Below are 24,973 nucleotides of genomic sequence, written 5' to 3'. Positions count from 1 at the left end.
TATAATGTAACATCTCCCACTATGATTAAGTGCCAAACCTATTACCATCCGACCAAGAAAATCCCAATTAAAAAAATAGTAATAAATAAATTGAGCTATCAAATTTAAGTAAAATGTGTTGCAGATGCTCAGTTCAGTAATCCGTAACACTATTCTCTGGAAAGTAATAAATACAGAGTTCAAATCCAGCCAGTTGTTCGTTTTCTTTTTATATTATTTATTGGTTAATTATATCCTATCATCTATTCGTGTTTATATTATCAGTTGGCAATAAATTGTACGTCATAAATGTTATGTATGATAAATGGCAGCCATAGTTAACCTGTAATACATAGTACATATACATACATGTGTGTATGTATGTATATTCATATATTGATGTATTGGTTTCTAACTTAGGTACAGTCGCTTATGATTTAGAGTTGGAATATCGGTGATTATATTAACACAAGCAATTAACAAGGTAATAATAGCCACCACGCTAAAAGTAAAGGAATTAGGCTTAACCCACATTAGTCTTGGTACATTGGTGTCCATTATGGATAAATCAAATCAGCTGACCGTATTACATAACGATGAACTTTAGATTTCTCTTATGAGGATAAGATCACCATCTTTAAAACCAGTTAGACTGACGTGTACGAAAGCATTCTGGTTGTCGTTGCTGAAACTAATTTTTCTTTAACTTCTTTTTTAAAATCGTGTTTCAGTTTGGAGAAAAGTACAATGGTGTTTACTATTTATTGTACAACCCTCATTGGAAGTACTAAAGATCAGGTTTTGCAAAAACTTTACAAAATTCTGAATGCATCCCAAACATTGCGTAACTTGAGAATAAACCAAGTTAAGGTGAAATCAAAAGGTGAAAGTAAGTAGTGAGCTTCTTAACATTTCTATCGCTATCACCCATTATAATTTATTTACATTTTTATCGCTATCACACATTATCATCCTTTTCATCATTGTCGGCGTCATATTCGCTGTCATAAATAGGTGTTACCATTGAAACATGACCCACAGATAAACATACACACGTCTAAGTCTTATATATTACTGAATGCTGTTCTGATGACGACTATTAAGCAATGCTCTTCTTATGACGTCTCTTAAGGCAGACACACATAATCACAGATGTCTCCAGAAGATTTACTTAATGACATATTAATTCGTGACAATTCCATGATCCTTTTACAGGTTCTTCGTAGAGGGTGAGAGGTAGGAAAGTAGGTGTCACCAAACTAAAGACCTAGATCAAATACTTATATCAGAATGTTCTTTTTCATTAGTGGCACTGAAGCTGTCAGACAGCTTTGTTAAACCGGATGATGGATTAATTCTACCACACCGGAATGACATAGTGGGATTTGAATACAGAACTAAAAGTGCTTGAACTGATACTGTTTTTTTTTATAGACCGGGAAAGGAGCAAAGACAAAGTTAACCTCAGCAGAGTTTGAAACTAGATCCCAGGGAGACGTGCTAACAATTCTGCAAATTCAGTGCCAACTGGTTACTTTAGTTATCTCCCATTTTGATTTGGAGTTTGAAGCAACTTGTGCCAGATGCGCTTTTTTTCTTTTTACCTTTTTCAATATATTGAAAGGGCGATTAATTCAACAAATCAGTGATTAAATTTGTAAATATATTTAGAATCCATTTATTATAACTCTCTTCGCTTTTGCTGTCCTAATTCATGGCTTTAATCGTTCTTAATTATGTCTGTTAAGACAATTTCGAATGTAACGTATCCATTCTTTATACATTCCGCCAGACTGGAACGTGGATATCTAATCGTTTTTGTTTTTCTTCATCACCGAAGTTATAATGATATAACTACTACTACTACTACTACTACTACTACTACTACTACTACTACTACTACTACTACTACTACTACTACTACTACTACTACTAATTTGCTTAAAATATAATTACTTAATCACTTACCTTTACAAATATCCCTGTATTTTCATTATATAAATTACACTAAGTTCTTCTCTCATGAATATCTCATATCTTCATTCTGTATCTTTTTCAGTGTTTTGTAATGAAGACACATCAACTTACAATGGTACATTCAATTGGCCAATGACAAAAGTAGGAACTAATGCGACGATTCGATGCCATGCAAACACAGCAACAAGACACTGGTTCGTTTGTATTGTTTTCTCTCTTCACAAATTTTGAAGTTTTCACTTTAATCTCTTTGTGAGAGAATGCTACACAGTAAACTAAATAAAACACCTACAAAGATTAAGATTATAGAATTAATGTCCGTCAGTTCAAACCATTTAACACTGGTGTCTTTCATTTTATATACAGTGTGACATAATTTTTACTTTGGTCTAACTACATCAAACTAGATTATAAGAACAATTTACAACCAGATCAACGTAGTTCTTGCATTCCAGTGTGATTGATGAAATAAAACGATGAGACATATTTGCTAAAAAATTTTCAGTTCTTCCAGAACGGTAGCATATCAAGAGTTGACAACAAATCAATATAGGACATCACGAAAGTGTTCGCCATTTACGGGCATGTCCCAGTGTAACGATACAGAGTGGATCACTCAACAACTAAAGAACATCACAAATGAAGACATTGATGAAGGTGAGTGAAAGACGGTTTCGAAATACTCTTATAGTAGATTTATTAATAGTTTCAGATCAAGAGGAATGTGTATGTCTTTGTATCAGTGTTCATTACGATCAACTGTATGTGTGTATGTGTAAATGTTTACGATTAAAGTTATCTACCAAGTAGTAATACGTCGTAATTTTTCTTTTGAGCTCTTAGATTATGTGTTCATGTTCTCCAATGGTGGATCAATTTGAAACCGTTACGGAAAGGTTATGACAGAAGTTAATATTTAGATTTGAATTTTTAATGACTTTTTGTAGAATGGCCACGGAAATGAAGAAGTAGAAAACAATAGAGATGATCACTTTTTAAAGTTATCTCTACAGGTTTTTTTTTTATATAGAAAGTTGAACCAGCAATCATTTGTTATGACATTTCGCATACGAAAAATCTAATTTCAGTTTCAGTAGAAATAATTTTAGAATGTTATTTAATAGCACTGCTAACACGGTAGAACTCACCATTGACTTATAAAGTTCTTCATGTTCTTGGTTGTATATTATGGTTGCGTAACGAATTACGACGTCCCAACCAGAAATTGATAGAGATAGTGTCGGTTCATATTTTTGTAAATACATTACGCTATGTTGATGGTTGTAAAATATGTAAATGTTCGATGATGCAGCCCACATAGTTGCGTACCATAGAATATGAGCAATTTATCCCTTTAATCCTTTGCTGTAACACCATAAAATTTAAAATATTTTCATGAGCCTGAAATGCTGAGATTTTTTCATATGGCCTTGAGGAAGACTGAACAATATTAAGTATTAGAACTACGACCCGTTTTTTATTTTGTCATTGAAAGAATAATTTCGTCCAGAGTAACTACTCTTTATGAAGGCTGATGCATTACAGCTCATTGGATGTCAATGACTCCCACATTCAAGTATGTCATACTCGAACTATAAACGATTCCATTTAATGCTACAGAGTAGGAGACAGTAAGGATGTATAACAATAAGTATACAACTGATGAACTGAACACATTTAGCAATGTCTGCACTACATTCAGTTGGAGTCGTTAATGAACTCCCAGTGATTCATTAATTGTTGTGTTTAATTTGCATCGAATATTTCGTCTCAACTTCGATTTGTCTCCCCAGATACCACATAATTTTGTCTCAAAGCAGCTGTTACAGTCACAGTTTTGTTAAACTTTTCGTTGCAGAAAATTTTGAGCCGGTTTCAACAAAACTCCTGAATATTTCAAAGAAATCAGTGTATTTCAAAGAAGAAGACATTGACTTGGCTGTAGACACACTTGAGAAAATGGTGCCATTGACATCAAATGTGTCGGTCAATATAACACTGAACAATGTTCTTCCTAGTATCAACAATATGATAAACACACCGGAGAAGATTTTGGCTGAGGCAGAACAGTCTGACAGAAGTGTCAACAGGTAAAATTAAGATCACATTTGTTGTTTGTGCAGTAGCAGCAGTAGCAACTGCAGTGGTGGTAGGAGCTGCAGCGGTGGCAGGGGTTGCAGTGGTGGCAGCAGCAGCAGCGGCGGAAGCAGCAGCGGCGGAAGCAGCAGCGGCGGAAGCAGCAGCGGCGGAAGCAGCAGCGCCAGCGAAAGCAGCGGCAGCCGTAGTAGTAGTAGTAGTAGTAGTAGTAGTAGTAGTAGTAGTAGTAGTATTTGTTGTTATTCTTGCTGTTGTTGTTGTTGTTGGTGGTGGTGATGGTGTTGGTAGTGGTGGTTGTTGTTGCGGTGCCGGTGGCGATGTTGTGAAATCAGTATTAGCAATAGTCACGTGAACAAATTTTTTTAATCAATATAATTAATGTAATTACACCTATTGTTTATTAAATATATGAAACACACTGTTAACTGAAGGTTGCTTTCTTCATTTCTTCGCAGAATGCTGGAAATTTTAGAAAAAATCTCAGAAAAAATTCCACTGGAAGAGCAGCAAGTCACAGTTGATCTTTTAAATTTTGCTATTGGTGTTGCCACTGTGGAGAAAGACACTTTCAATGGTCTGGTCTATGCTGTTTCATTTGGAACCAATGAAACGAAAGCAAGGAGTGAGGTACAATACTTTCTGTTGACTACTCTCTTACTAACTGTTTCTTTTAAACAGCCAAGTTAATAAAATATATTAGGATGAAATATAATGTTTTATAGTCACATAAAGTAGTTATGTAACAAAGCTCGATAGAGATTGCAATTGAAATACAAATTATAATAATATACGCAGCACACAAATTATATAATTTTGCAATAACGCTACCACAATAAACTTTCCTACAACAAGGACAATGTCTGAAATTTGTTGAGTGGGTAGTGTCAATTACATTTGACCCCAGGACTTCAGTGATACTTATTTCCCTGAGCCAGAAATAATCAAAGGCAAAGTTGACATCGGTGAAATTTGATCATGGAAGGTAAAGATTGAAGACTGTCATCTCACCGTCTTAAATTGACACAGAGAAACTACATGAACAAATATAAACCACAAAAAAATTTGGAACCATCTAGTTAATAATAGTTTACATACATCTTTATGACTATTTTACTGTGAAGTTTTGGGTCTTGAACTGTTCCTAAAAACGGAAAGTATCTATATAAATGTGGAGGCGCAATGGCCAAGCGGTTAGGTCATAGGGTCGCGGTTTCGATTCCCAAACCGGCGTTGTGAGTGTTTATTGAGCGAAAACACTTAAAGTTCCATGAGGCTCCGACAGCGGATGGTGGCGAGCCCTGCTGTACTCTTTCACCACAAGTTTCTCTCACTCTTTCTTCCTGCTTCTTGTTGTGCCTGTATTTCAAAGGGCCAGTCTTGTCACACTGTGTGACGCTGAATATCCCCGAGAACTATGTTAAGGGTATATGTGTCTGTGGAGTGCTCAGCGACTTGAACATTAATTTCATGAGTAGACTGTTCCGTTGATCGGATGAACTGGAACCCTCGACGTCGTAAGCGACGGAGTGCCAACAACAACATCAACAACAACAATCTATATAAATACATGATCTGCCTCCTGTGTGAGTGTGCGTGTTGTGTGTGTGCCTGAGTGTGTATGATTTCTTTGTATATGCTTGTGTTGGTGTTTGTGCGTGTGTGCATCTCTTCTGGGGATTCGCTTTCTTCCTTTTCAGAGTTTCATTCCCATGCGCCCGAACATATACAAAGGCTCGCACCGCAAAGTAAAACAAAAATAATACCTTCTCGAAAACAACATATTTCCGAAAAACAACATTCCATGGCTGAAAGCTTTTAGTAATACAACTAAAATAAAATTGTACTCCTAAGTACAATCGAACCAAACCAACACACGCAGACGAAAAACAAACAAAGAAAACCTATCAATAGATCTTTCAAGCATCTTCAAGTTTATTGTTTTATTCTTATATGAGCATCTAATAAAATACTTTGTCTGTCTCTCACACACGCACCCACACCCACGCACACAGACACAGACAAACACACACACACACACACACACACACAAATACACACACACATACACACACATACACACATACACACACACACACACACACACACACACACACACACACACACACACACACACACACACACACACACACACACACACACAGCTGAGAATATTCTGAATACAAAAGAAATCTGTTATTGAAATTTTTAAAAATCGTTTATTGAATTCAATAGAAATTTTGATAGTTGAGCTACTGAACCCCTTTCGAAATCACTGCTTACACAATTTCAAACATGTTCTTAACTACGCACAGAATAAAAGAACAAGCTGTCCTAATTTTTATTAACATATATTTGATGCGACTGTCAGCCAATATAGTAAGAGGAACGTTGATGCTAATGTGTAATGTCTAACTATGTGAGTGTGTTCATCTGCTTTGATATGTGTGCACATAGTTACAAAATGTTTCGGGAATGTTACCCAATGATGAAAATGGTTGAAATGATTGAGATAGCCGTAGCCTTGTACACAATACTGTTGTATTCATGTCACTAGGTACCCGCAAATAAGTCAAATATTGGGACAATAAGAAGAAAACTATTGAATACACGAATAATTACTCGACTAACATTGAAACTTCTCTGATTACTTGTGTATGAAGCAGTGGCAGTGGGTGATAATGAGAGTTTAATTTGTTATGTTAACTGTAATGTTGTAGCAATGTATTTGTGGAAAAAGTAGAAGTTACTAAAACAATAACAGGCGTAATAGTAATAATTCCTTTTTTGCAGTGGATCTCGAAGCACATAATACTCTAAATAATAACAGGAAAATATTGACTTTAAAATATTTTTGAATAGGAAAATCAAGCGCTACTTGTGAGGATACTCCTTTCCAAAGGATTTTTCAAATCTTTATCCATGTGCTTTGAAAACCACTATTCCAAGAAATAATTACTTCACTTCATGTTCTGTCAAAAGTTTATAAAAATCTTTATGACGTCAACAAAATTCAGTCGTAGAAGAGTTTTTCTTTTAAGTATCAATTTCAATTTTTGTTCCATTTTCCTCCACCAGATACATAACGACTCAAACTCACAAGTAGATGACATGATGGACTTCATTTCTTTACCAAAGAGTTTATTAAAAGATATGAAAGACGAAGAACTGTCAAACTTTACAAGGATTTCCATGATCAGTTTGCGTGACGATAAGCTATATAGGGTATGATACAAGAATAGAAATATTTCATTTTTCTGGTTAACTAAAAGTTGTTTGAATTCATTCATACATTTTTGATAATGGAAGAAACAATACTAATATGACACAATTACTAATGTTTATATGTATATAAACGTTAACAGATATGGATGTATAACACACTCGGGCAAGCTGCACGGCACGAGTACAGACGCTCATACAAGCAGCAGCAAAAATGTGAGCACATCCACACGCGAGGTTTGGTGCGCTCATGATCAAAAAGCGAGTTAGTTATTTACTTCGTGTTTAAAAGGATGGGGAGGAAAAAAAGTAAACTTAAGTCATCCATATCTTAAAGTAAATTAAATTAAGTTAACGGTTATTCAAAATTCATTCTCACTGCATTGTGCGAAAGTACATTTATATGTGTGTAGGCAACTCGATAGTCGTTCAGAAATTACATTAATTATCTTCTCTCGTTAGCCCACAGGAGACTGAGAGATTCCTCGGAGCAGAGACGGCATCTCCTGGAAATTATATTGTATGGTTTTGCATGTCTAACTATGGACCAATCAATGTTGTGCTTCGTTTTACTCTCCTTCAGGCGCCATATAAAATCCGCCAAAGATGTTGAATGTCTCTTATTGATTGACTTAAAGCTGGCAACATGGTTACGATAACGATTCTTAAATGAATCAGCCATCTGCCCAATGTAAACATAAGCCCCTCTCCTTGTGTGCACGGTACATTTATATGCAAGAACGCAACAGACGACAATAAAAATCCGGGCAGATAGACGATATGAGGATGGACAGGAAAAATAACAAAAAGACGGACAGAAAAAAACAAGGGCTGGTCCTTCGTGGTCTTCTTTCTTCAGTCAAATTGCCAAGGATAATCTGGAAACTTGACTGAGGAAAGAAGGCCACGAAGGACTCGTGCTTGTTTTCCCCGTTCGTCATTTTGTTACTTTTCCTGTCCATCTTTGTATCGTCAATCGGCCCGAGTTTTTATTGTCGTATGTTGCGTTATTGTTCCATTTTATCGAATTATACGTACATGTAGCGCCGTACGTTCACTTCTTCTCATCTTGTACATATATATATTATATATATATATATATATATATATATATATATATATATATATATATATATATATATATATATATATATATATATATATATATATTCTCAAGCGTGCCCTTCAACAGTTCCAGCCACCAAATTCCTCTCACAATATTCTCGTCATCCAGAAGTTGTTGTAGAAATGACTTGTCCCAAGGTGAATATCCAAGGACTTTGAACACAGGAGACGGTGATAACCAAAAGACCTCCTTAAGTAGACAGTCATAGCAGCAACTTCTATTATTAACAATTTGGATGTAAAACCAAATTATCCATTTCTTAAAGCAAAGACAACCCTCATCTGCGAATTTCCATCTAATATATATTGTGCTGAGATTTTGTACTGATTGAAATAATTATGTCTAAGTACAACAAAGCTGGTTTCATGCTTTAACATGGTAGTGATAAACACTTCTATGAATCGTATTAGTTTATTTAACGCTTTCTCTTTATAGGTAATGAAAAAGTCTAGTACCAAAGCAAATACTAATATTAACAGCCATATTATTGCTGTAAATATTCCTAACGTTCACGAACCAGTTACCAATCTTGATGAACCAATTAGAATATTACTCCATGTAACAGTTCCGGTAATAACTATCTATTTATTATAACTGTTGCTGTTCTAGTTGTTTCTTTTCATTTCAAGATCATACTTCTTTCGACCTGAAATAGACATGAACCACGGCGTTACAAATAGTAGAAATAGTAGTTGTAGCAGTAGTTGTTGTTGTTTTAGCTGTTGCAAGTGACAATTATAACTGTATCTTTATAATGTGTGTCATGGACATGTTTTCAGTTATTTGTGTTGTATTTTAGTATCGCTAGTATATTGGTTTAATATGTATATTACTTTCATTGATTGCCGCTGTGTATTTTAAATTTAGTTAATTTCTTTGAGATTTCGTTGACCGTTGTTGTTGTTGTTGCTGTTCTTTATCTTGTTCTTGTTGTTTACCTTCATGCCATGCTTGACCCTGTAGACCTATTGTAAAACACATTACAGCTGTGAACATCATGACATTTAATTGTTCATTAAACATTTCTAGAACTAATCGCTTCTTTCATTGTTGTGGTGATGCAGTATAAATTAGGAGAATATATATAGATATATACGTTCACAGTGTCAATAATAATTAAACATTTATAAACATAGTTTAGTAAAGATTCATTATATGTATTTTAATTATTTGATTAAAATATCAGAATATAATTTTTTTCCAGAATGCCACCAACCCACAATGTGTCTATTGGGATGCATCCTCTGAACATTGGTCAACAAAAGGCTGTTACATATCCGACTATGTACCTGGGAAGAAAGTATTTTGTTCCTGTTACCATCTTACAAGTTTTGCTATACTAATGGTTGGTAACATTATGACATGTTGTAAATTGCTCGTAAATTGGCAACTGTGCCTATGCATAAATAATTTCAATAACTATTAAACTTCATGTTGGTGGAGATTTTAGTAGATATATGACAGTGATATAATGTAATAAGTCACTGTTGTTCTTGCTGCTGCGGCTGCTGTTTATTAGTTTAAACTCACGATGGGGTCCGTTAGGGGCACCAAGTCACCATCCTCAATAAAATGCGTGAGATTTCTTCCAACACGGATGTGAAGGACAGAAACAGTCATCTCTCCTGGATTTAATATCTATTGCGTTGAAACTATCAGAATGTTATTCGAACTAAAAGATATTTAATATACAATAGATCTCCATAGCACAATAGAAATGTTTGCAGCTTAGATTTTAAAATCATTGGTCGCTTCTTGATTCTCTTACAAGATCCCTCCTCTCATTTACCTGAAACTTTGTGTCAATAATGCACATGTATCCGATATTAACTATACATGAAAAAAAAAAACATACCCCTATATGTTATACATATTTTAGCCTAAGCGAAGAGTTGAACTCTCCCAATATGTTAGTTCACTCCATACTGGTTCTACTATCATCTGACACCACAATGACGCAGATTAAATAATCAAGTCACCGATGTTCTTGCTTTCACTGTCAGTGTTTTCAGGAATATTACTGAATCAACACACTTGTCTTTATTACTGTTTTCGTTTCTATTGTTTTTATTACCAAAATAATTCCAATTTCATACTTTTAATATATCTAGGTAACTATTCATCGTATATTTCACGTCATACGTCGGTCCTCAGTTAACGGATGGTTTCATTGAATTAGTTGTACTGATAACATATAATAAGATATACCTTCAGTGAATTTGAACTCAAGATTTAAACGCTGATGCTAGGGTATACCTGAACTCAGACGTCGCTTATATACATTATAAAGATAACGATGCTTCATATTCAAATTAAAGTATCATGTAACATGTAATAGCAGATTGGCCCGCCTCTATGAACACTCATAATTTATGTAAGTAATGACTAGTATATAAGAAAGGAAGAAGAGGAGGAATTTATATGTTATTTGTTTCTATTGCAGAATGTCTACCAGAATGAAGGAGATGTAAAGAATAAAGAACTCTTGTCTATTATTTCTAACATTGGCTCTGGAATATCATTTGTCTGTCTCATTCTGACAATAATAATTCATGTTTCTTTCAAGTGAGCATTTCAATTCCTATTTTCTTTTATGAACTATTCAAATGCATTGAGATACGGTCCATCAGTTTCTGGGTCTCTCGTATATTGGTAAGCATGACGTGACTGATGTCTGCAGAAAATCATGGATGTGAAGAGAATTCCAGAATGTTGTCACTTTGGTGAAGGATTATTGACTGGGCAGTTATTTTAGTGCAGGCTTTTGTAAGCGATTCACATTAAGGATGGCATGAGAAAAAGAGAGGGAGAGATGTTCTGTGTGTTTAAAGAGAGTTAATTCCTTCAGATAAGTATAGTCTTTACGGTTATTACTATATCGGTCATTACACATTCTATACAGTATGTCTGTGACCGAGTTGTAGTGTGTTCGTGAGTTTATATTTTCTATTAAGAGAGATTAACTTGTTTTGGGTGTGATCGAGAATATATGTGTGCTGTGTGTACATATGTATTTGTAGTGCAGGTCTTCAGTGTATGCGTAGCAGCAACGCTCTTCACAAACCTGAACAGTAATCCAATGATGTGGGAAAGACTTGAGATTTGTAGAATGGCAGCGTTTGCTTTACGCTGGTCAGTATTTTCTGACCTTAAAAAGGAATCTAAGTCTTTCCAGCATAGTGGTCTATGTATGCATACGTACTGGTATACAAACAGACAAACAGATCCCTCCACACACACACACAAACATACGTACATACATACATATATACATACATGCATACACACATATCCATACACACGCATATATACAATCAAGCACACATAACCGGCATTCATACATACAAACATACATAAAAAAATGGCGCCGTCAGCAAAAGAGGTGCGGATGTAAAGTATCGATTAAAGATCCCTCTTGAACGTTTTCTATTACGATTTTGCTAACTCTTCCTACCTAAATCAGTGACTCGTTTACGTCCTCAGTTATAAATGAGAGAAATAATTTTCCTCGCCAAAGCAGTGTTATTCAGACCAGATTCCAAAACATATTCCTTTTTCCTTGTGGAATTTCGTCTTCACGTCATGGCTGATATTAATAACAACATTGATGTGCACAACACTAAGTTGTTAAAGAAAACGTAAGGACACGTCTCATTTCAACTGGACTTTGTATCTAAACCAAGATCTACTTCGGTTCCATGAAAAAGCCCGTGATGTCCCTTCTCTAACACATCTGAAGCATTTAATAAATCGCAGGGACGAAACTCACCCCAACTTAAAGAGCTTCGGGTTAAAATAACTTCAGCATATAGTACATTTCTTTAATTGTTTTTGTGAGGCTAATCCATTTTCTCAAAATTATGAAAATTGGCCTAAATATGCTATAAGAGAAATCGAAAATAATGTAAACAAGCCACTGACACCGTCATTAAATTCTCGTATATCGCCACATACAATTGATTCGACAGAAACAATTGCGGGACATATTCAAGTTAGTAACATCTTGAAACCAGAGTACGAAGAAGTCTGTTCTGCTAAGTCCACATTACTCCATAGAAAGAGTTATGTCGGTTTCCCATATATTTCTCCATGGACGGGGCACTGCTCCGTCGAAGGATTACTCATTTTTACTAGCTGAATAGACTGAATAGAATTTAAGCGTTTTGCTCCAGGAATCGAAACCACAATCTTACGAACATGAAACCAATACGCCAGGTGTGTCTATAAGCAAACCGCTGCCACCAGCAATAAATTCTCGCCCATCTCCACATGTAACAGATTCGACAGTGAAATGTATTCAAGTTTGAAACATCTTGAAAACACAGTTCGAAGAAAACTACAACTATAGAAGGAAACCTACAAATATAGTATAGCATTGCTACTAATGTACCAACAACGTATATTACGTGCGTACATGCGTGTGCAGCGTCACATCCTACGTTTAATGTAACATGTACAGATATCTGACTTGTTCTTTGACTATAAAGAACTACTATCATAAACAACAAAACCTACCCAGTCAGCACAATAAACAATACACATAATGTTTTATATCTCATACAGACTTTTATACACAGCTATTATACGCCATGTATATATACAAATTCGAAATACATATTTCACATATAATTTATATTTCGAATGATTATCACGGATATTGTTGGCACTCCGTCCATTACGACGTCGAAGGTTCCAGTTGATCCGATCAACGGAACAGCCTGCTCATGAAATTAACGTGCAAGTGGCTGAGCACTCCACAGACACGTGTACCCATATACGGCGTGACACAGTGTGACAAGGCTGGCCCCTTTGAATTACAGGCACAGCAGAAACAGGAAGAAAGAGTGAGAGAAAGTTGTGGTGGAAGAGTACAGCAGGGTTCGCCACCATCCCCTGCCGGAGCCTCGTGGAGCTTTAGGTGATTTCGCTCAATAAACACTCACAACGCTCGGTCTGGGAATCGAAACCGCGATCCTATGACCGCGAGTCCGCTTCCCTAACCACTGGGTCATTGCACCTCCACTCTTTGGCTATAAAGAACAACTATAATAAACAACAAAATCTACCCAATAAACAATACACATAATGTTTTATATCTCATGCAGACTATTATACACAGCTATTATACGCTATGTATATATACAAATTCTAAATACATATTTCACATATAATTTATATTTCGAATGATCATCACCGATACACACAGTTGTAATTAACTGTTTGTGCATTGTGCAAATTCTTTTAGGTTTGTATTAATTAAATGCAATATTATTATTTGTTTTTTTTATTAATTCAGAAATGTATGGAAATTAATGGCATCAAAGATTTTAGTAAACTTGTGCATTTCTTTATCTGCCACTTATTTAATCTTTCTTGTTGGATTCCAAGAGTATAGTACAAAACTAACAGCTGTTTGTAAGGTAAGTGAAAACACATTTAAACCAGCACATATTTTGTTTTATATAAAATTTATGAAAAAAAGTCTAGTACCTTAGATAAATTTCATCCAGTAAAAGTCCATGTTGTAGCTGTTTCCAAATTATTCTAATAATTCTATAAATATTATATTTAATGCTTCCATTGTTCGTACTTGCATTCTTTCATTTGACCAGTGTGAGTACGTGGCTAAGTGCTTTCGACGCACCATCGAGGCAAAGGTCCTGAGTTCGATACCTTGGAGCAGGCACTTTAATTCACGTTACTGGAATCCACACAACTAGAAATAAATGAATGCTACTTGTACTTTAATGGGGCCAGCTTCGTCACATTCTGTATTACGATGAATTTTCTTGACAGCTACGTTAAATGTACACGTATCGGTGGAGTTCTCAGCCACTTGCACGATGATGTTAGGATCACCTAATCCGTTAACCCTTTTGTTATCATATTTCTTTTGAGATGTTTCTTTGAATTGATTTTAAATATAATAAAGATTTTAACTGAAAACTTTTTGAAAATAAGACATTTGTACTACAGAGCAAGAAGCGGTTCCAGGCGGGTTGGTATCAAAAAGGTTAATCGAAACGAAAAAAACCCCTCATTGTCGTAACCGACGGAGAACCTGTTCTCATTTGCCCATGATTAATTGTCAGATGATAACATCAGACTTTATGATCAGAAATAGCAAGTAATGAGTGATCAATTTTTAATTCGTGTATTTTTGTAAGATATTTTTCGCGCCTCTCCCTGCCTTTATATAAAATGTTTTGCTCTCCCCACACGTCTATACTAGCTTTCTGTTCAACATTCTTTGAATTTTATGATCGGAAATACCAAGTAATGAATAATCAATTTTTAATTCGTATTTTTGCAATTGTCTTTTTGTAAAACGTCTTCCAAACCTCCTCTCACCTTTATATAAAATGTCTAGCTCACTCCATATGTCTATGCTAGTTTCCTGATCAACATTCTTTGAATTTTATTCTATCTACTCATCTAATCAGGCATTTTTAGGAAGAGGCTAATGAGTCGATGCCATCGTTCTTCATACTTGATTGGTACTTTCGTGTATCGATGCCCAAAAGGGATGAAAGTTAATGTTGAACCCTGTCTTCCCTCCGGAGTCGATAGATTAATGTAACAATCGAGAATTGAGATCGATGGTATAGACTAGCCTCCTTCTCTCTCTCAAACTTGCTCAACTTGTCACGGAATGGTTAGCCCGCCGGAAAAAAAGGCTTAGCAGCATTTCGTCTGTTTTTACATCCTGTGCTCGAATTACACTCTCACATTTCGAGATCAACAATGAAAACAGACAGTTTATTTCGCTGAGTATGATGGCAGTGTTAGCTATCCGCTGCAGCCAGCAGTTTACTCGTTCGTCATGCTACACGAACCTTGAGAAAAATTCTTGCAGTTCCAAGAAAGGGTGATATTTTGTAGGTGTTCTACATTCACACTTGGACCGATCTTTTTCAGACATGTTGGTAGTTAAATGCTGATACTTCCAACTGCACCAATTACTATTGGTATCACGTCTACTCTCTTCATTGACCACGACCTTCATATTTCCCTCTTCAGATAGTCATAGTTATTATTATCATTATTATTATTATCGTTATCATTATTATCATCATCATCATCATTATCATCATTATTATTATTATTATTATTATTATTATTATTATTATTATTATTATTATTATTATTATTATTATTATTATTGTTGTTATTATCATTATTATCATCATCATCATCATTATCATCAGCATCATCATCATCATCATCATTATTATTATTATTATTATTATTGTTGTTATTATTATTATCATCATCATCAACATCATCATCATCACCATCATCATCATCATCATCATCATCAGCATCATCATCATTATTATTATTATTATTATTATTAGTAGTAGTAGTAGTAGTAGTAGTAGTAGTAGTAGTAATAGTTGTAGTAGTAGTAGTAGTAGTAGTAGTAGTAGTAGTAGTAGTAGTAGAAGTAGTAGTAGTAGTAGTAGTAGTAGTACTAGTGGTAGTAGTAGTAGTAGTAGTAGTAGTAGTAGTAGTAGTAGTAGTAGTAGTAGTAGTAGTAGTAGTAGTAGTACTAGTGGTAATATGCTGAATTGGTAAAAACTCGAAACGATATTCCCTTTTATATTGAATGACGTTTTTGAATTTTCTGTTGAAATTTCAGTAAGGTCTGTTTTAATATTTATCCCTCTGGGGTGAGTAATATAAAATATCAATTAAGGCCTGACATCTCTGAAAAATAATATATATTCAATGCCTTGAGTCTGTGTTACATATCATTAACTTTGTTGTTTTTGTAGGCAGTAGCTGCTCTGTTACACTACTTCCTTTTAACATCTTTCATGTGGATGGCTGCAGAAGCAATTCATGTTTATCTAGGCGTGGTTCTTGTGTTCAATACATATCAGTCATCTTTTATTAAAAAGTGTTCAATTGTGGTCTTGGGTATGTATAACACTTTTCTGTCAACCTCTCACTCATTTCGTCACACTCTCACACGCACACACATATGTTCTTTCTCTCCTTTAACTCTCTCTCTCTCTCTCTCTCTCCCTTTCTCTCTATCTATCTATTTCACACACACGCTGTGTTAAAGTTTTTTTACTTGAGAATTAGTTGATGGGAAAACGTTCACTCACTGATTTCATTGAATCAAAAATGGCGAAAGAATAAACTTTCATGGGCTTTGAACACTAAGTGCTGAACTAAACATTTTAAATCATGTCTTTCGGAATTATTTACGTGGGAGTTACCCAGTAGGGGTTCAGTTTACTTTCCTCCATTCTTCTCTTCTAATGTTATAGAACGTATGGACAAGCATGACTGTTGAGCACCTAGGGTGGTGCTCTATGTCCGCAATCTTCTCCATCATTATCAATCGTACAATATTTAGAAACAATTTTGAGCTTATAATTGAAGACATTTTATGTATAACCATCATATATTTACTCTCTTCAAAAACGCATGACTACAAAAATCCCTCTGCCGTCATCAACGATCAACGATCCAATGAGTTCATCTTTTAAACACACAGTTGCGTTAATGTCTAAAACTACAACACTTACTCTTTTGCACTTTCACCTAAGGCACCAGGTAATTTGCAAAGAAGTTAATGAGAGTGATTTTTTGTTGTCTTCCATGTAGTTCAGTCTTTACACCATTCTCCAGAACGTCCAGTATATTTTTAATTTCTTTCTTATTCACTGAAACACATAGTTGATAGAATCGAAGTTCTATGTTAGTCGAAAGTATTTCTAGAAACCAAAGGAGCAAATATCAGAGTGACCTGTTCGTTTTACGAAATAAAATATTGATTTCTTTGAGGAAAAACATAATCAACTACAATGATTCAAATGTGATATATTTATGATTTTAAAAATTCATTAACTTTACATATATTTATTCATTTTGTAACTATTATTGTCAGGTCTTCCAGCTGTCATTGTCATAATTACTCTGTCAATTAACAGCACTAACAATTACGTCAGAAGTGAACAAGGGTAAGTATTTATGTGTTTTATTATCTAATTTTATCTGGTCTTCAAAACTAGTATTGCTACTCTTATTTAAAAGATGACTATTGCAGAATAATGAAGGAGCTACCTTCTGATTCCTGGTAGCTACACACTGATAATGTTTTCTTTACTTTCTGAGTGTCTGTGATCTCATCTGCTCCAGCATTTAATTCAATAAGACTAAATATCTTTTGGCACACAGCTTTCAAAAATATGGATGTAAGTAATATACAAAAATAAGACAAAATGACGTACATTTTTCAATTTAATTATTTCATAGTATAGACCATATTTCATCAATAGCAAATTAAGTTTTTCTTTCCATGCTAATATTACATCATACAGACGGAAACGGCAGTGATATATTGTTCCTAACTTGATGGTCTACCACGTCTCTCGGTGGCTTATGCGGAATACTACCAAAAGCCGATAATAACTGTCGAGACTGTACAAGGTGTACATCGCATTCTGGTCTACTCAACGAGTTTTATGTAGACATGCCAGACTTATTCACCGATGTCCTCGCAGATGTCCACTCCAAATGACAGCAGAATGGGAGAATTCCCAGTTTTCTAAGCCAAAGAATAGTAATTCTGATGAGGGACGGCGTGTAAAGGGGAGGGAAGGGGAACGTAATTGAAAATTCCCGGCCCATAACGTTAATCAAATCGGAATCTAACAACTGGATTTGTATTTCTTTGTAGCTGTTGGTTATCCGGTACATCTTTCTATGCTGCTTTTCTGGCTCCCGTGGCGATCATTCTTCTCTTCAACTTTACCATGTTTTCTACCGTTATGTGGAGTCTTAAATCAATGCAGGATGACAACAAATTTGAACACAAAACAAAGAAAGTACGTGTTTTTGGCGTCGTTGGATTGTGTGTCCTTCTTGGATTCTCCTGGGTTTTAGCGTTCTTCGCTTTTGGTGAAGCTGCTGAAGTGTTTCAGTTTCTCTTTGCTATCTTCAATACCCTTCAAGGAATGTTTATCTTCATATTCTACTGTATATACAAAAAAGATACCAGGGATGTCATTTGCCAGTTTCTACGGGAACGAAAAGCATGGAAGCTGAGGGAAGTTCCGATGAATATAAAAAGTAAGTGTAATTTGGTCTCTTTTATTCCTAGAGTCACAAAAACCAATATTATCATGAGTTACTATCAATATCATCACTTTTAGGATAGACTTCGTCATAAATATCAACTCCACTGTCATCATCATCATCATCGTCATCATCTTCAATATATATAAGTATATATTCTCCAGTATAAATGTGTATATATATATATATGTATATATATATATATGTATATATATATATATATATATATATATATATATATATATATATATATATATATATATATATATATATATATATATATATATATATATATATATATATATATATATTTGTTTTGCAAGATTTTTTATGTGAAATCGTGTGTTGAAACAGATGTTGTTGTACTTGGGGATGGTCATATTGCCAGTTTAGCCAATAAAAACACACGCACTGTATATTTGGTGTTAATTTTTTTTTTTTCAGCTTTATATTACATTAATCTTAATCTTAATCTTATTTCGGCCAGAGTTCTTTCGTCACACTTCTGTGACCTCATCAGTGGTCCTTTGTTTCCTTCTTTCTTATGTGTGTCTCACCTTGCTAACTATCAGCCATTTTGTATTTTGTATTCCTATGGTATGTGTCTACACATGCGTGTCCTTCAATGTGTCTGTGTCTTTTGTAAGTGCATGTGTGTATGGGGAGTGTCTGTATCACCTATATTCTCTGTTAATACGTGTTCGTTTGTATTAGTTTTTATTTATTTATATGTTCATGTGTGTGTGTGTGTGTGTGTGTGTGTTTTTTTTATTTAATGTGTTTAATTAAATTTTGTTAACGTATGTAGTATTTAATTCCATTTGTTTATCTATGTATTGTATTATACTTTGTTCCTATTATTGGTTTATGGGTAACATGTTGTCACATGCTGTGGTTTGTTAGTGGCGTATGTTAGTGTTCCATTCTAGTTTCCTATTCAGGCTAGGTTTCCCTTCTATTATGTGTGTAGCTTCAGTAATTTGTCTAAGTGCTGCATCACTGCTATGTGTAGATAAGATTTTAATTTCTATGTTGTTGATTGAGCCTCTATGTTCTTGCTCAGCGTGCTGGTACAGAACTGATGAGTTCTTCCCTTCCTTAAGTTCCCTCCAATGTTCGTTTGCCCGCTCCCCTATACTCCTTGCTGTTTCGCCTACATATGTCGTTGTCTTATTTCTGCATCGTCCCTCTGTACATCTTATACTATAGACCACATTTCTGGTTTTGCAGTTCGTTTGTGGGCTAAATCTACATACGATACAGTTCCTATCAGTGCAGGGGGTTCTACTGAAAGGGTATGTTCTACTGATAAGGGATTTGATAGGGTTGCCTGGCCTTTCAACAACCTTAATTCTTAGCTTAAGTTTGTCTAGGGCCCTTCTAAAGCGGTACGCCAGTTCGCCTCTAGGGGTGGTGTCGACGAACATGACGCTTTGGTACTTGTGGCTATTGTACCATGAGCTTGCTAGAGAGATAGAGAGATAGACGAACAGGTAGGCATATATATATATATATATATATATATATATATATATATATATATATACCTCTCTGTCTTCCTCCCTGTTTTTCTAAATTAAATCTCCACTATTTATACAGAAAGCCAGCAAGATAGAGGTGAGGATGAAGGTGCATGGTTCAGTGGTTAGAGCATCGGGCTTACGATCGTGAGGGTGTGAGTTCGATTGCCGGACCGGGCCTCGTTATCGTCGAGCTAACATGCCAGTCTAGGAAAACAGGACGAATGCTGCCTTTGATTAGTGCCTGTGTGGTAAGTAGCTTGCTTACCAACCACATGATTCCAGGTTCAGACCCACTGCATGGTACGTTTTGCAAGTGCTTTCTACTATAGACTTAGGATGATCGAAACATAGCGACGATAAGATTGTGAAGCTGTTACGTAATAAAAAGTGAAAATTGGGTATCAATATTATCAACAAGATTCATACAGAGACAGATTGTTGAACAAGATATTACATAAATACTACTAACTGTAAAGTGTCGACTACTTGCTGTAGAGGGTTAATATATATTATAATAGACATTGTGAGTGTTGAGGGTGGGTGTATAAACACCGCTATTGGGATTTTCATACTAGTATGTGGGCATCTATATCTTATCCAGTCGCTTATTGTTTCAAGATATCTAGCCAGTGCAATTACGGTGATATTGTAAGCGAGTTTGAATTGAATCAAACGTTGACCTCCTAGGGCGCTGGGAAAGTGAAGAAGATCCACGCCTGGCTTAGGTTCGAGCAGCTTATCACAACCCAGCATACTGTAGCCGTTGGAAAACCGATTCTAGCAGCGACTCCATCTAAGAATATCTGAAGAAGGAATTGTATTCCCAAATATCATATCAGACTATGGATGACTAAATTACAACAGATATATAGTCCATTGTTTGTATTGTAGTGCATCGGTGTATCATTCACGAATTTTTATTCTTTATTATTATTATAGTTGTTGTTGTTGTCGATATCAGTCGTATATTTGAACGCTCCGAACGAACTTGTTTTTAAAGGAATTTTTACATCAGTTGGTGTCGCTCTTTCATTGAATATTTGTTCTCACTTGTTAATAGAAAATCCAGGAACACATCATTTGTTTTTCTGTGTTTGTTTAGCTCCTTAAGGAGCCATAGTCGGCCCGCCAAATAAGTTCGGTGGTTGTGCAATCATTTACAATTCAGCAAGATGGCAGAGCGTATCTTGAAAGAGCTGCGGTAAAAGACCGCACTCCCCACCTGAAATACGGGAAGAAACAATGTTTGAACAATGAAGATTTCATTCCTCTCTTCTCCGTTACTGACAACCATAGTAACAGGTATGAAAACATTAGCAAAAGCAGTGAGAAAAACGGTAGCGACGGCGGCTGCAGCGGCGGCAGTAGGAGTAGTGTGAACAACGCAATTCAGAACACAATTGAAGACGGTGACGGCAGTGTGAAGAGTGTAAACGGTGGAAGTGGCTACAAATGCCCTAAAAGTCACTCCATAATTGCCCACGGGCATATGGCGTAGAGGTTAAGAGCGCAGGCTACTAACTCCAAGATTTCAAGGTCGATTCACGGCAGCGACCTGATTAATAATAGTAATAATGATAATAATATAATAATAGTAACATCATTAGGAATGAGAACCCAGGTTCGAAATTTCCCCAAGACACCGGACGACGGCTGGAGGGTATATCAGCCGAAACGTTGTGTTAACAACAAACAAGATGAGGACAAATATCCGTCAAATGTAAATAATGTAAATAATGTAAATAATTCCTCATCTCTTAAATATAGAACTTATGAGAGCCTTCGAGATGTACCAGGACATACCTGCAGCTTCCATCGCACTCCCAACAGAGTCCTTTGAACAGAGCTGCAGCCTCACTCACAATAACAACAACAGAGACACGTGAAACCCATACAGCGGGGAAAACTACCTAGGGTATCTCTCACCGACCCCTCTCACCCGCTTTCAAGCATACACTCACACAACTACGCTATCACTATCACAGACACACTCACATTCCCCCGAGACAGACCATACAGACTCTCGATACAAGAAAGATACAGGATAGATTACAGGAAGGTTTGCGTCAATATCCCACACAGCTGAAACTAGGCGTATTTGAGGAGGCTCGAAATATCCATGAGATGTCAAAGAACTCTCGGTAATTGAGTTCCAATGACATAAACAATTAAAATACTGATAGAAACACTATACATATACACGTGCTAGCATTTGACATGAACACAAACACACACACGCAGACACACAAACATATATACATACACACACACACATCACACACACACATATACATACATATGTATGTATATATATATGTATATATATATATATATATATATATATATATATAGATATAGATATATATATATGTATGGATGTATATATACACACACAAGTATTGAAAAGGTGGCAACACAAGGAAAATGTTACAAACATAGATGAGTAAATGAGTGGAAATTTTACTGGTGAGTGTGTTGAATTACTCTCCCCAGGCACAAAAGTATATATATATATATATATATATATATATATATATATATATATATATATATATATATATATATATATATATATATATATATATATATAATAAGATAGATTTAATCAAAAGATTAAATGTGGTACTTAAAATGTTTGAGGCAGCAGAATTTGGTAGGGTAAAAAAAAATCAAAATCAAGAGATGTGGTGAATAAAATTTGAAGTCAAGCAACAAAAATTCAATAGGTTACAGCGGTACGTACGTTACGTACAAACTTCATTTATTCATGTAGTGAGAACACTACATAAAATGTGCAATGAAAATGTATTCCTCAGCTGCATAATGGAATTTCATTTTAGAAAGTCATTTGGTAGATGTGTGCAAACAACAAGAGTTGAAATACCAAAGAATTAATTTCTATATAATCTAATTGGATTATATAGTAGTAATTTCAATTTAGAGGAAGGTAGATTAAGTAGTAATGGACAGCAGGTTAGGGGTAAATCAAGCAAGAGAAAAAAAAATGAAAATGGAAGGACAATACCCTAACGAGTGGTTAGAGAAAATTTAAGGTAAGGGAATTAGAGAATTGTATCTATTCCTCAGTATATTTAGAATAATACAACGAAACACTAAAGTACTAAATTTAAAACCATAGGGAACATTAATAATTAAATTAGAACAAGACAAACATTTATAGTTAAAATAAGATATACATTAATGTGGGGTAGTAGAAGAGAGATGTTATTTATAATAAGACCATAATATTAATGGCCAAAACCAGAACAAAGAGAAAAGGAGGGGAAGAAGGAGGAGGAAAAAAGGGGGAGGGATAAAGTTAGAAAAAACAGGACTAAATTAAGAGAGTTAAAGCTGAGGTTATCGAAAAAGAAATATGGTAGGAGACTCAGAATTACTTAGAGAAATGTAGAAATATCATCAGTGGGTTGAGAAAGGTTTAAATGTGTTCTAAATTTATATTTAAATGCTATAACTGAAATAAAGTAGTTAATAGTCAGGGAAATGTGAGGAATTAACATAATAAATTATTAGCAAGATCTGGCAACTTTTAAAAATCGAGATATTTCTGAATCACTTATGCTTAACCTTCATAACCACAATATCAGCGTGCCTCTTCATTTCTTGAGTAGGCTGAGGGTCTGCCATTTTAATTTTCTGAAACAAAGACTATACAGAGTTCTTCAAAAAATGCAGCATTGTCCCCAAATCTACCTTATGCATCCTGTCCTCAAATACCATACGCACCCTGTATATATATATATATATATATATATATATATATATATATCCACTCACACACACACACACAAACTCACTCACACAAACACACAAATATGTGTGTGTGTGTATTTATGAAGACATGTGCATATATTTATGCGTAAGCATATCATTTTTCAGGCATCTCTTAACTACTTCATTATGGTGTGGTAAAGAATAAATTACAAATAGGTGTCTGAATAAACAGACAGACAGATAAACAGATATCTATCTGTCTATCTATCTATCTATTTATCTATCGGTCAGTCTCTCGGTCTGACTTTCTTATTTCGAATGTCTTTCTGCCAGACAGATAGATAGATAGGTTTATATATATATATATATATATATATATATATATATATATATATATATATATATATATATATATATATATATATATATATATATCAAAAATGTTATAAATGAACAAGTGTAGATTGTATATTTAGTAACATTGGTCGAGGAGAATATAAAAATAAAGTGAAATACTTGATACGGTGAAGGAGTAGATAAAATTCCAGGCAAACTGACAATGAGTAGCTTTATTGTCAAACAGACTTCGCAGTCAGTGTAAGACAGATGTATTGCTAAATGTTAAGTAAATGTTAGCACGCCATTCTACGGAGGGGAGTGAAAATGTAGCCTCTGAGAGCTCTAGAACATACCACCAGCTAAAGATCTCTTTTCAGGTAACGTTAATATTTTCTTGTTCGAAATCTTGTAGAATGTTATAATTTCATATATTTAGTTACGCGTGATCGATCAATTTGCATGGCACTGACAGAAACACACCTGAACTGTTGCATGTCAGATGAGAAGACACACATACTAAAGTTTGTTGTATTTCGAAATGACAGGATACTTTCTCTCTCTCTCTCTCTCTCTCTCACACACACACACACACACACACACAAAACACACTAAAACAAAAGACGGCCCTTTTTTGAAGGGTATTACATCATTTGTAACATAGTTATATAAGTCATGTTCAGGTTTATATTTCTCCTGTACGAACCTTTATTCCTATGTTTTCTTTTTTTTTCTTTTTTGCTAAATTGTTTACTCAATTCTGTATAACAATCTCATAAGAAATGTGATATCTTTGCACAGAATGGCTCATCCATTGTTATTTAATGCTTTCATAAGCTCGACTTGAAGGTTGCTTAGAACGAACTGTTGTTTGCATTGATTCCTT

General features: G+C 34.9%; 2 protein-coding genes across 10 annotated transcripts in view; both read left to right on the top strand.

Annotated features, from left to right (window-relative positions):
* The window catches only part of LOC149130311 (adhesion G protein-coupled receptor G6-like), a 564,593-nt gene that overhangs the window by 12,047 nt on the left and 527,573 nt on the right, over positions 1 to 24,973 (top strand). Inside the window, exons 6-8 of the mRNA XM_089345351.1 lie at positions 711 to 868; positions 2,039 to 2,150; positions 2,462 to 2,613. Of these exons, the coding sequence (XP_089201477.1) occupies positions 711 to 868; positions 2,039 to 2,150; positions 2,462 to 2,613 (422 nt within the window). The remainder of the gene's footprint in view (positions 1 to 710; positions 869 to 2,038; positions 2,151 to 2,461; positions 2,614 to 24,973) is intronic.
* Positions 24,320 to 24,973, top strand: part of LOC106880946 (uncharacterized) — a 73,077-nt gene continuing 72,423 nt past the window's right edge. For all 9 annotated transcript variants that reach the window (XR_016238967.1, XR_016238966.1, XM_089345348.1 and 6 more), the window contains exon 1: positions 24,320 to 24,467. The gene's annotated coding sequence lies outside the window, so the exon portion shown is untranslated. The remainder of the gene's footprint in view (positions 24,468 to 24,973) is intronic.

The sequence above is a fragment of the Octopus bimaculoides genome, chromosome 29, assembly GCF_046866305.1.
Source record: "Octopus bimaculoides isolate indiv1 chromosome 29, ASM4686630v1, whole genome shotgun sequence".
Lineage (NCBI taxonomy): Eukaryota > Metazoa > Mollusca > Cephalopoda > Octopoda > Octopodidae > Octopus > Octopus bimaculoides.
Note: the sequence above shows the minus strand (reverse complement) of the source record. Positions and strands in the feature narration are given on the sequence as shown.